Source organism: Equus caballus, chromosome 20, assembly GCF_041296265.1.
Source record: "Equus caballus isolate H_3958 breed thoroughbred chromosome 20, TB-T2T, whole genome shotgun sequence".
NCBI lineage: Eukaryota > Metazoa > Chordata > Mammalia > Perissodactyla > Equidae > Equus > Equus caballus.
Genome location: NC_091703.1, coordinates 36,944,796 through 36,957,773, shown reverse-complemented (window position 1 = coordinate 36,957,773; position 12,978 = coordinate 36,944,796). Strand labels below are relative to the sequence as shown.

The 12,978-nt window shown below is 52.1% G+C and overlaps 1 protein-coding gene across 26 annotated transcripts; it reads right to left on the bottom strand.

The window, feature by feature from the left end:
* Positions 1-878: 878 nt before the first annotated feature.
* On the bottom strand, positions 879-12,907 carry BRD2 (bromodomain containing 2). 26 transcript variants are annotated; one of them, XM_070244406.1, is made up of 15 exons: positions 12,472-12,787; positions 10,851-10,930; positions 8,569-9,883; positions 6,653-6,956; positions 6,312-6,403; positions 5,905-6,042; positions 5,254-5,392; positions 4,957-5,171; positions 4,489-4,863; positions 3,847-3,975; positions 3,399-3,650; positions 3,009-3,277; positions 2,071-2,375; positions 1,737-1,859; positions 879-1,627 (listed from the first exon to the last, which is right to left on the bottom strand). In XM_070244406.1, the coding sequence occupies exons 6-15, from the start codon at positions 6,013-6,015 to the stop codon at positions 1,491-1,493; spliced, it is 2,055 nt and encodes a 684-aa protein (XP_070100507.1). In that variant the 5' UTR covers positions 6,016-6,042; positions 6,312-6,403; positions 6,653-6,956; positions 8,569-9,883; positions 10,851-10,930; positions 12,472-12,787; the 3' UTR covers positions 879-1,490. The 26 variants fall into 26 exon arrangements, with proteins under 26 accessions (XP_070100507.1, XP_070100506.1, XP_070100496.1 ...); XM_070244405.1 differs by lacking the exon at positions 12,472-12,787 and adding an exon at positions 11,056-11,245; XM_070244395.1 differs by lacking the exon at positions 6,312-6,403.
* Positions 12,908-12,978: the final 71 nt, after the last annotated feature.

The window sequence follows — 12,978 nt, the reverse complement described above, 5'->3', positions numbered from 1 at the left end:
AAAAGCTCTACTGGAGTAACAAGCATGCAAAGGTTGAGAAATCACTGCTAGAGTCTAATCCACCGCTCTTTCAGAATCTCCATTACCACCTCCACCCGATTCCACCCTACACCTTGTTTCCGGCAACATTTATGGCAGAACAAGCCATTAGCTTTATTTACATCCCCAATTCTCATTTTCTTTCAAAACTCAGGTTTCCACCTATGTTCCATCACATTAAGCTGTTTTACTTTTGTAGTCTCTAACCTCCAAATTCCAGAACCAACACCACCCAGCTCCCTGTACTGCCCCCTCCCCTTAGCAAGACAAGGTGTTGGCCTTCCGGAAAGTCGTTTTTGTGATTTGAATTGGAGAGAATTGCTGTAAATGCTCTGAATTGGCATTCTGATAAAATCAGCAATCTGAGGCCAAAGCAGCAAATTATAAAAGTAGACACAACTGCGTCCTCAGGGCAGATGCCCAATGCAAAACTCACCTGCTGTTGGCTACCTCCCATTCCTTTCACCTTTTTAAGTGTGTTCAGGAAACAATCCACACATCCAGCACCACAGAAAACCTCAGAGCGTACCTCAAATTTTGAGTTCAAAACTCTTGGTCTCTTGGTTAAGGCATGAACAAGCTTTTTCCATCTAAACCAGAGCAGATCTTGAACTGGTTATTCTGGAGGATCCATTTTACAAAGGGCACATACATTTACTTTTCTCAGCACAACCACCACCTACTATAGTTTGTTTAAAAAGACACAATCCAACTACAGGATGGCGCTCTTCCTTTCTCTCACCCCAAGAATACTTTGCTCAGAATTCTCACTCAGTTAAATCTTATCATGTTCCTTTTGAAGCACTACAGAAACAAACGTTATTAAGATAACTCAAACCTTGAATAATATTTTCTTTATTTACAAGTTAGAATCAACAGACAAAGAAAAGACAATCCAGGGGACCAAATGGGGAGATGACTGAAACCCCCAGGGGCCCCAAATGGAGCAGAAGGAAAAAGGAAAAACAGAGTAGAAAAAAAAAGTCAACGTAAAAAAAGAGCTCTCCCTTCTTCCCTCCCCATGGAGGCCAAGGGGACCATGGCCCCACCCCCTCAGCCTTATCTAGCTTAAAATAAATTAGAACAAACAATCTCAAAACAGGGCCCTTACAAGTGCACAGGGCAGCTATGGCCTCAGGTAACCCCATTATCAGGACCTTTGCCCACTCCCACCCTGTAGCCCTGCCCGGCCCCGTCATTCTGAATGGCGGCTCTATGCCCAGGAGGTCACTCTCAATGGGGTTGAGAACTCAATCTTATTATTTTGTCCATTTATATCCCCCCTTCAGTAAATGTCCCTGCACCCCTCCCCCCTGCAGAGCCAGCTCTCCTACAGTGGGGGGAAGGGAGGTGAGATGAGGAAGTGTCACAGCAAGGGAGGGAAAGGGGTGGGGCAGGGTGGTCTAGGGGTCCGGTCCTGCGGAGCCTCCTGCCCCATCTGGCCTGGCCCCTTAGCCTGAGTCTGAGTCACTGGTGTCTGACGAAGAGGAAGATGAAGAGGAGGAGCTGGAATCTGAGCTGGAGCTGGAAGCGCTGAGGCGAGACACTGCTACCTGCTGTGCCGATGATGACTCTGTTTTCTCACTTGCTGCAGAACAAAGTTGGAAGTTAAAAGATAGTCTGATCTCCATTTCTCAACAAAATGCAGCTAAGAGGACAAGATGTAGTGAATTTGCAGTGGCTTATAGGTTACTCACCTTTCTTGGGGGGCTTTTTGGTGGAATTGAGCTGCCCACTAACATCTTGTAACCTCTTCTCTAGTTCCCGCTTCTTCTCCAAAGCCAGTTCCTCTTTTGTCTTTCCCACAGGTTTTTTAATGGCTAGAAAAAGAAACAAAGATTGTAGCAAGCACCCTAGTTTTAGTGCCCCCTATAGTTGTCAAGTTCCTTCTTCAACATTTGGAAGCAACTACTGCATTCCACCATCCTGAGAGCTAACATGAGTGCAGTAAGCATCCCCAATGACCCTCTTCTAAATTGTCCTCAGAACTATGAGGATTGCTGCGTGAACAGATAGACCTCATTTACTCACTGTAGGGCTTCCGCGGTTTCTTTCGTAGGCAGGAAAGGACGTAGCGTTCAAGCTCTCTCAGCGTCGATGGCTTGAGCGTTTCAAAATCAATCTCAATCTCTTCTGGGTTTGAGTCACGTAAAGAGGGCTCCCTGGCTTGTATTATGTGCACAACCCGACCCAGCTTCTCTCCAGGCAACTTGTTGATATCCAGGCTCAACTGCCGCTTCTCATCGTAACTCATGGGCCTACTTTCCTCTTCCTCCTCTGAATCATAGCCTGTAGGCAGGGCAGGTGGGGCTGTCTTTGTGGCCTTTTTGGGAAGTCTAAAGGCAAAAGAAAATTGTCAGCTGGGGAAACATCAATGACTTTTCCCAACATGCTTTCACTGTTCAACTCTGTAACTGGATTTCTTGCCTGGAGGAGCTTTTTTTTTCCATTAAGGCAGATGCGTGATCTAGAAGTGGACTACTGTGACACTGTATTATCTAAGTGGAGCTTCTCACATACAAGCATTTTACATTTATCTTGGGGTTCGAGAACTAGATACAGATACACTGACATGGGGCCATGTTTTTGCTCCCTAAAGTGCTAACCCAGCCTTAATCGTGCAAAACACTAAGACAGCATGGACTCATTAGTTTAGAAAAAGGATAGGCAAACTATGGCCAAGGAACAAATCTAGCCTGTCATTTGTTTTTGTAAATAAAGTTTCATTAGAACATAGCCATATTCATGATTCTATATTGCCTGTGGCTGCTTCCACACTACACTGGAAGACCTGAGCAGCTCTGAGACCCTATGGTCTTCAAAGTCTGTATCTGTCGCCTGCCTATTTACAAGTTCACTGATCTCTGCTTTAGAAAGAACTCTGCAAGGGGTGGGAGAAAGCATCCTCTCCCGAAGAAGCTATAGAAACAGCCAAGCTCATCTCTACCTCCTATCCTGTTAGAACTCACTTGGTGCCACTTCCGCCAGAAGAAGGTCCAAAGCCAGGAGGGCCTAGTGCAGCAGCACTGCCACTCCCAGTGCCACTTGCTTTCTTGGACTTCTTGGGCTGAGATGGGCGGGGTGCCCGAGGCCCTTTGTCATCTTCATCCACCCCAGCTCGGCCTCGATGCTTCTCTGCCTTCCGTTTCTTCTTTTTCTCTTTTTTTTCTCTCTTCCGCTTGGGCTTGGATATTGGGCCTTGGGATAGGGCAGCCAGCTGTTCATGTACTGCCCGAAGCTAGAAAAGGAAAAGAATCACACAAAATAGGAAAATAAAGTAGAATAAATAGACCAAAAAAGAAAAAAAAGTTATGGTGTGAATCTCTTACCCAATAAACTGAACAGTGATAAAATAATACCTGTTCTTGTAATTCAGCCAAGCGATGAGCCCTTTCTTCTTCAGAGTCAGAGCTTTCACTCTCCTCCTCTTCCTCTTCCTCCTCCTCATCTTCATCCTCCTCTTCCTCAGAAGAGCTCTCACTGCTGCTTTCCTCACTGGAGGACTCTGAAGACGATTTGGCCAAGCCAGGGGGCAAGGCAGTAGAGACTGGTAAGGGCCCTGGTTCCAGCGGTTCATCTGGCATCTTGGCATAACGGAACTCAAATACATCCTAGAAACAGAGGGGGAGTGAGAACCATGCTGATGGATCGTGCCCTGATCATACTCAGCTGCCTGACGGTACAACTCTAATTTACAACTGTGAGATAGACTAGAGAGCCTCATGTCAAGGCTGTGCAGCACAGATGACAAAATTTCTCTCCCCAAATCCATTTTATTTTTTTTCAAACTCCAACCCTGACACTCACCTGTAATTTTCGTGCCATGGCTACAACATCGTGGTCTGGGGGGTTGTACTTATAGCAGTTGGAGAACATAAGCCGCACATCAGCAGCAAACTCCTGTGCATCCCGGTAATCACGATTCTCCATCTTCCGCTGCAGAAGGAGGCAGCATCAGAAGCTGCACAGGTAGGGAGACTCACCTTTCCCTGCCAACCCCAGACACTGCAAAAGTAGCCCTCTTGAGAGCACAGTGGGGATGACCTTAAGGATCTATGCCCTGGGGTTCAGGTCTGAAGACAAAGGAATTTGGGTGGGTTGAAGAAGAATCTATGTCTAGAAAGACAAACCATTTCTTAAGTGAAAAAGGAGAGTGGATAGCCACTGACTATCCTTCTACCCCCTAACTTCCTTAACATTCTCAATAAGCAGAAGTTAACTGTACATTAATAGTGCTGTCCCAAAGACAAAACCCACAATACTGTTTCAAACTCCAGGAAATGGGGACTTTTATCAAGTACTTGACTTTTAGCCTAATAGGCTAAAACACTGTCGTGAAACTAAAATACCAATAACCAAAGATTGCTGTGTACCCTTAAGTGATTATTTTATTGATCCCTAGGCTCCAACCACTGCCTGAGCATCCCATCTGCCCCATGCAGTGGGTACCTTGACAGTGCTGAGGTCCATGGGGTGCTTAATGATGTCATGGTAGTCATGTAGGCCAAGAGCAGAAGCATCCACTGGTTTATAGAAAGGCCAGGCATAGGCAGCATGCTTCTTAGAGAGTAACTCCTTCAAAATGCCATTGCAATGTTTTAACTGTTCTGACAGCTTTCCTTTCTTGGAGCTCTGGTGTTGCTGCTGAGAGTCAGGCAAGTCTTTGCGTGGGGGCTTGATGGGGCGGCCACTCTCTCTACGCGTAGGGGGAAGCCGTGCCGCCTTAGGTTCAAGACCCCCAGGAGGGCTAGCGGGGGAACCAGGAGCCAGGATGGCTGTTGGTGTAGGGGTGGTAGTATCTGCTTTCCGCTTTACCCCTTTTTTCTGCAGAGAAAAACAAGATGGATCCCTTTTACCCTGAGTCCACCTCAAGACCATTCCCTCCCCATTAACCAAAAGAAATCCATAAACCTCTACCTTGGCAAGGGGCTGTGCCGGGGGAGCTGCAGAGACAGCAAGTAGTGGGGGTCCAGCGGAGTGCAAGGACTTAAGAAGGGGAGAAGAGATGACCGACGGATGGGGAATGTTGAGGACAGTGGTAGGTATCTCAGGTGGTGGAGTATACAGGGCTGTATGAGACACAGAAGAGACAGCAGGCACCTGATGGGCACTGGTGATACTGCCCTGGAGCGCTAGGGGAAAAGAAAAAAAAGTTTAGCTTAATCATCTCTCCCGTCTTTCGGTCCCCATGAGCAAAACTCCCACTCTTCCTACCTGCCAATTTGGCCCCCTTCTTGTGGCTGTTCTTAGGGATGGTCACCACAAGCTCTTGTTCCTCTTGTGGCATCGATGCCACTTTCTGTAGAAAGATCTTTTCCAATGTTTGTGCCATCAGGACAATATCATCAGTGGGCTATAGGAAACACAAACAGGTTGAAACATGAGCAAAAAATAGACAAACCATTTTTCTCAGAGGAATTACTAACCCCAAGCATCACACCACCACCCCTTGTAGACAAATCTGTCATCAGGTATTGAATAATTACCTACACTGGGCCGCTAACTTCCCTTTTTTCTCCCAACTCTATCCCTCAAAATACAACAAAGGAAAAAAGTTCAGAAGAAAGAGCATGAGAACTGACAAGAAAAAATAGATCTTGTTCTACTCAGGTCTCTGGAGAGTTCTCTGAGAAACAGGGCCACTATACCCAAGTATGAAAACTGTTCTACTTAAATAACCTTTAATTCTGCATCTCTGAAACCACCTTGCTGTGTTCAGTGGTACCCTTTGGAGCTCAGATTTTCCAGATCCTGACTGTTGTGAGAACACTTTCCATAGAAAAAGACAAACTTTACGTAGACAAAACATCTAGTAATAATAGAAGCACTCTCTCTCCTCATCTACTAATGAACAGAGAAACTCACCTTGTTGTAGATGTAACAGTTGGTGAACATGGTATTAAAATCCTGCATACACTCTGAGGCAGCCCAGTAATAGTTATTTTCAAGTCTCCTCTTAATAGTACCCATGTCCATAGGCTGCTTTATAATTTTGTGATAATCCTAAAGAAAGAACAACTAGATCAGAGCTGCTGCAAGATAAATGCCTGTTCTCCTAGGCAAACTACTGACCCCCAACACACACACGCACACACACACACACCCTATGCCTTCAAGGAGTATATAGTCCCCTTAACTGCGGCCCCAATTAAACTACAGGACAGATAAAAACGGAGCAGGATTCTTAACACCCATAGGGAAGCACCTACTACCTTTCTCTAACCGCCCACCCCACCACCCACTCTGCAAGGTTTCCCATCCTGTGACATTACCTCTGGGGCTGGCTATCCATGGGCTGCATGAGGGAGAGGAAGAAGCTAAGAATTTTGGCCACCGTGGTCCTCTCCCAACCTGGGGTGGGAATCTGTAAAATGGAGCCAGGGCACAAAAGTTAAGGAAGGACACATGGAGGGCACAATGAGAGATGTCAAGATAGCGAGAGATTGGATCAATCACAAGGGACCAAGAATCCAGAAAAATGGTAGCTATCTGCCCTACAGGGGAGAGACGGGAACTCCCTAGGGGCCGCAGCACCTATACCAGACAGCCCACCTCCACTCACACTCATTCTTCTTCATTTCGGTACCTGCCCCACTCCAATCTCTCTACTCACCGGCAGACCCAGTTTGACAGCATCCACAGGCTGCCGGAAAGGCCATGCAAACTGATGTTTCCACAGAGCCTTCATCACCACCTTGTGCAGGTACTGCAGCTGATTGGTAACTCGTCCTGGCTTTTTGGGATTGGACACCTCTGGGGGTGGTGGGTTGGCAGGGGTCAGTTGCAAAGCTGGCACTGAAGCCATTGTGGGGCTCTCGAATCCCTCATACAACAGGGAGGGCTTCCGAATCCTTTTCCCTGGAGCTGCTGCCTCCGGGCCCAGCCCCAGTAACCCTGCATTCCCCTCCCCAGGGAGCCTGTGAAAACGGGAAACAAAATTAGATGTGGCAATCTCACGAAAATCGAGAGGCACTGCAGTTTACACTAAGTATTCAATAAATCCACGCTTGGGACCTGGTGAAAGGTGCTCAAGCTATGAAAGTGCATCTTAGACAAAACCAGTATGCAAACAATCTGTGGAGCTTTTGTTCTTGTCTCCCTTCTCCGACTTTTTTTTTGTTTCCATATTTTTAGTATACCTATCTGACCCCACCTTCTGGAATCTGATGCACTCTAACATTCTTTCATTCAGAATGGAGAAGCAGAAAAACCCCAAGATGGTTTCTGATAGAGCACAGCATCTGAGAACCATAGCCTTATGGGGATGGAACTTCAGCAAAATGGGTGGAGCTAAGAAACTCAAGGCCCAAGCTTCCTCCCCACTAGGGGCTTGGTGGTTGCCATGGTGGTTGAGCCTGAGGAAAGCGAATAAAAGAGGAAGGGAACAAAACAGGAGAAAAATTCCATACAATGCTAAAGAGACAGACACCTAAGAATCCATCTGGGCAGAAGATCAGCATCCTCCAAAGCTGTGGATACTTAAATCCAAGACAGAAAACGGACCAAAAATCTAACGGGAAACCACATCAACTCTCAAAAAAAATTCACACTAGCGAGTATTTGTCAGACTTCACAGCCTAGAATGACCCCACCTGCCAGCCCGCAGAATTTATTCGCAAATTCAGTCTCCTCCCTCCAAAGGACTCAAAAAAATAGAAGCATCCAAACAGTCAAGGTCAGCAAGTTCCCTCCCAAGAATGATAGACGCCTCTCAACCTCCGCCAAAAAATACGATTCCAGTAACAGTTCCCATTGTAGCATCAACTCTGCACATCAAAGGCCAACAGGGGTTCAAGTTTACATTCTCTCTGATGCTCCTCAGAACCAGGCGATTCCCAGGGCCCAAGACTAAAGACCCAAATCTCATTGTTTACATCCGCAAAACCAGACTAGAGAATCCTTAACTCCACCCTCCTCCCTGAGCGAAACTCTCAATGCCACCCAAAACACATCCCCCCGACCAAACACACACGCCCCAACACAAAACCGAACCAGTCACCGAAACACGAGCTGTTCACTGACCCACCCTAAAAGGGCCCACAGACTCAGAAAGGGATCCCTCTACCCCACTCTGGGAATCCCGGTTGCCAGTCCCTGAAGCTCCATCACCATGGCAACCTTATAAGGCACTAGACATGGTCACGGACCCCCCTCTCAAAGCCTGTAACAAACTGTCGCTAGACACCAGACCTACTACTACCTGCAGGACCCACTGCTCAATCAATGTCGACCTTCCCCATTACTTCCTGCCGCCACCCGTCTGCCCAACTCGGTTACGGCTGGACCACGGCGGGAAAAAGGACGTCTGAACTGACAACCTGCAGGCCCTCCATACGCAGCATCTGCGCCGCTACCACCGTTCCCAAACCGTCGCTCAGCCCGCCCCGCGAGCCCCGAGAGCCAACAGTCGCGCCACCCAATAGGGACGCGCCCGAATCGGTTTCGCACTCTCTCCGAACCCAACGTCCCACACCCGCGCGCCGCAGCCTCCCAACGTCCCCTTCCCACACGCGCCTCGCGGGGACGTACTTGTTGTGGGGTGTCACGTTTTGCAGCATCTTGACCGCGGGGACCCGGCGCTGCCCTCAGCCGCGGAAAGTCCGGGTGGCCTCGGTTCCCCTTACCGCCCGGGCCAGCATAACCCGGGAAGTGAGGGGGCCGTTGCCCTTGGTCCTCCAGGCGACAACCCCCCACGCCGGGCCGGCACGGAAGCGGTCTCCTCCGCTACCTCTCGGAGAACTCCCGGCAGCTTGGCGCGCTCCGCGGGAGACGAACTGCGAGAAAATGGCGGCGGCCTCAGCTGAGGCGGGCGAGCGAAGGGGGACGGACTCTTCAAACCCTAGGACGGCCCCCGATCCCAGACACCGTCGTCAATATTGCCCGCTGTTGGTCTGCAAGGATCCCCTCTTCCTGCCAGGACCGTCCGGGGCGGACGAGGTCCCGTTTCGATCTTGGATGGAGGCGGATGAACACGAAAAGTGGTTTATGGAGCCGCCGCCTCCATCTTTGAAATCCTCTTGAGGGCGGAGTAGAGGGGGTGGATAGACTCCGAGGATTGGGCGGGGCCCGAAAAAGGGGAGCTTCGGGGGCTTCTATGGGGTCTGTACTGTCCGCCGGGACCGGTCATAGGCCGAGACGAAGGCCATTTCCAAGCGGATGGACGTGGATTGTAATGGCGGCCCCCGACGACTCGAAGGCTCTGTATCGGTAGGCAGAATCCTCCAGCTCGTTCTAGAGGCTGCTCCACTCCAGCGCGAAATGGCGCCGCCGAGCCCCGCGCCAGCCCTTTATATATAGGCAGGAGGGCGGAGCCTCGCCGCTCATGCGCGCCACCGTGCTCGAGATTTCCTCCACCCCCTTCGCGCGCGCACGCTCGCTCACGCGCGTGAAGAAGCAGAGTCGAAGGGGGAGGAACACCTCTCCGCGGGAGCGTTTCCTATTGGCCGGCTGAAGCGATGACGTCATAGGCTTCATTTCCAAGGTGTCAGTCACTAGGCAGAAGAGTGCCGCATAGACCCATAGGGAAGCGGCAACCCGCCACATCTCTGAGCCAATTGGCTGCGCTGTGGTTCGGCGACTCCAGGGAAACAGGGAGGTTGGCATGGATGCAGCACCCTCTCCCCGCCTCCCCTTCCAACAAAATCTTCCCAGGCGTCCAAACCCGGTGCGACTGGCGACTGCCAAGCTCGGGCAGGTCGTGCCATTCGTAGCTCCTCCATTGGGCAGAACGGCAGGAAGACTGGAGCGGCCGCGTGGGCGTAGCCAGCCTCGGCCCGCCAGGGTGTGGCTGCAGGATGCCCGGCGAGTTGGTGTTCTCGGCAGTGAGGCCGCTGCAGCCGAGAATCTGAAATGAGGAAGAAGACGCCATCTTAGAAGCCGCGGCCTGCTACTCTGGCAAACAGCTAAAGGCTCCCGAACGTAGCAAAGAAGGAACCTAACGTTCCTATGCTCCACAATATAAAAATACAGGCTTCCCAGAGTCTTAAAATCCTCCCCGTCCTTCCCCAGGTCAAACAATCGAAAGACAAAGGCAAAACACTTCTCAGAATCTATTATCTGTTAACTCCCAAAGGCTTCCTATCAACAAGATAACCAAACTAAAACACATTCCAAACACCTGCACCCCAAGCACCTCTCCAATCCCTCCCACTCATACGTCCAGTTAGCAATATAAACATCTGCCTGCTTGACAAAAGCTCCGCAGCTCAAAATTTCCAAACGCACCCACGTACCCTATACGATGAAACCCACCTCCTCCCCAAACTTCATTCCGGTGTCTGGCTCGGAGCGGAAAAAACAAGTCGCGCCAGGGGCGAAGCAGGGTGAACACCCTCCCCGCTCCTGGCGAGCTCAGACCTATCCCCACCGCCCTCCCCCACCCCGAGGGCAGGCCCGCACCCCGCCTTAGGGTCCCTCCGCCGCGGGGGCGGAAGGCTGCCCCCATCCCCCCACCAGGGTCCGGAGTCCTCCCCACGGAGCGGCTGGTCCATCGGTCAGCGCCAGGGAGGAGGGCGAGCGGAGGAGGCGGCGGCTGCGGCTCAGACTAGCCCTCCCCCTCCTACTCTCCCCTCCTCCCCTCCCCCCGGGCCGTCCGCCTCCGAGGAGGGGCAGGAGCCATTTTGGGAGCTCAGTTTTGCCCCCTCCCCCAACCTAGTCAACTAAGTCTTCCCCACAATCTAGTTATCTGGACTAGAGAAACAAACTACGTATGAAGAAAGAGCCAGAGCACAACAAGATCAGGATCTCTAAAGCCATCTCTGGGGCTCCCCCGCCCCCGTCCCCTTCTGGGAGAGTGAAAGAATTTCCCCTACCTGGGCTTTAGGCGGGGGGGGGGTCTCCCCCCCTCCATCTCCCCTTTTCTGGCTACCAAGGAAGAAGTAGTTATGCGTATCTGAAAAAGGAAATTAATGTAACTCAACGAATATGAGGCCCCCTGCCAGGGGCTCGTGAGGGCCTAGATCCTTGAGCTCCAACCATGTCACCCTCCCTCCCTCGCGGTAGCCTTTGAGCCCTAACCTCGGTTACTGCGTCTAAAATGGCCGTCAATCTCCCGTCTTCTCAATCACCCGAGTCGGGCAAACCCTGCGGGGGAAACTGCGCACCGGGAAAGCAGAGTCTCTCCCCCACCAAGCCCCCACTAGGGATCAGGCCTCGGCCCCAAAAGTACATGCGGGCCCGCCCGAGTGGCTGCTGCAGGGAGCGCAATGACACAGCAACTTTGCCTTCTCCCCTCCCCCCCATCGCCCTCCCCCCTAGCGGCCCAGCCTCCCCAATCTGCTTTTCTCCACCCCAGGCCTTGCAAGTTTGTACAGAAGCCCATCGCGGGGGGAGGTCGGCCAGGGAAGAAACATCAGGCCGCCGAGAGAATACTGGGCCTTAGAAAGCGAAAGGGCAGCCAAACATTATTCTGGCTTATTTCCCTGCGTTCCGGAAAATCACTGCTCCCCGCTCTCTCCCAATCTTCCCTTCCCCCACATGAGTCACCGGGGAGGCCACTGCTACTCAGGAATTTGGAAAAGTAACTCTTCCCCCCTTTCCGTTGCCTCCCCCGCAGTACACAAGGAGACGACTGTTCAGGAATGGGGGAGGGGATGAAAGAGGCGAAAAACGCCACCCTGGAGAAACCCGAAACCTTGGGAGCTGTGAAATCACTCCAGGTCCGAAGCCTCACTCCCTCCTGTCTCAGACCACGATTTCTACTCCCTCCCAAAACCCTCCTCGGGCCTGGTTTCTGCTCCCAAGCGTTCAGCCTGTGAGCCCTCCCTAGCCTGGGGTGGACACACGCTCAGCTAAGACCCCACCGGGGCAAAGAAGGTTTGTGCAGAAGGCTCCATAGGCCGTGTCCACGTGAATGCACAGAAATTCAATAAGCGACTCGAAGCGTAACCTCCACCACGCCATGTGATGACTGCCAGCTTCCTACCGCGGACACAAAGGAAGTACAGCAATGCTCCGTCCAATCTCTAGAGAGAAAGGGAGTGGGCGCCGGGAACAACCTCTGTTCATAGCCCAGGTTGCCAACTCTAAGCATTTACAGCCATGAGTAGAAACTCCAGTCCCCACTCTCACTCCTCGGCCCACTAGGTCACCCCTCCCTCCAGCCGCCAGAAGGATCCCTTCTCACCTGGCTCCGGGCTCCTGTACCCCCAGGGAACGAATGGAACGAGGTGGGGGAACACACCGCCCCCACGCCCCTTTGCCCTCCAATTGGTACGGAGGCATGAGGTTGGCCATTCCCCTCCCCCATCACAGGGGCCCTCTCCCGCTCGCCCCCTCCCAAGCTCCCATTGGCTGTAAACTATTTGAAGGACAAATCCTCCCACCCTCAGGATTCTTCTATGAACCCCAAGAATCTCCTTCACGGACTCCCCACCATTGGTTAAGCACTTAAATGGATGACAACACCCCCGGCCCCCAAGGGCCCCTTCTCACCTGGATCCTGGAATCTTCCAGGGGGGCTCCAATCTTCCCCTCGGCTTGGTGCGGGGGGAGGATGTAATCCGGGGTGTCACCCCCCCGGAAGCCGAAGCTGTGTTGGGGGAGGGGGCGTAGCCCCCAGCCCCTCCCTTCCTGACCGATCGGGGGGTGGGGAGAACATCGGGGCCGCGCGGCCACGTCAGCAACACTCAGATTGGCTGACCCAGGTCACGTGCCAGCCGCTCCCCTTTACCCTCCCCCCCCCCGCCACGGGGGCCCTTTTTCCAAAGGTTTCCGGGGGTCGCTCATGGGCCAAGGGGGCCGCGTGGCCGAGGCCTATCTCCAGAGACCCAGCGCGCTCTAATGCCGCTGCTTCTTCACATGCCCGGCTTCCTATCCCGTTGTCGTCGACCCTGTCCCCCCCACTCGCCTCTCCGTACGGGTTCAGCATGGCTGCCGCAGCCCGGGAACGTGCACAGCGCAGGCGCAAGGGTGCGACCGGATTGGGGGAGGGGGAAGGAG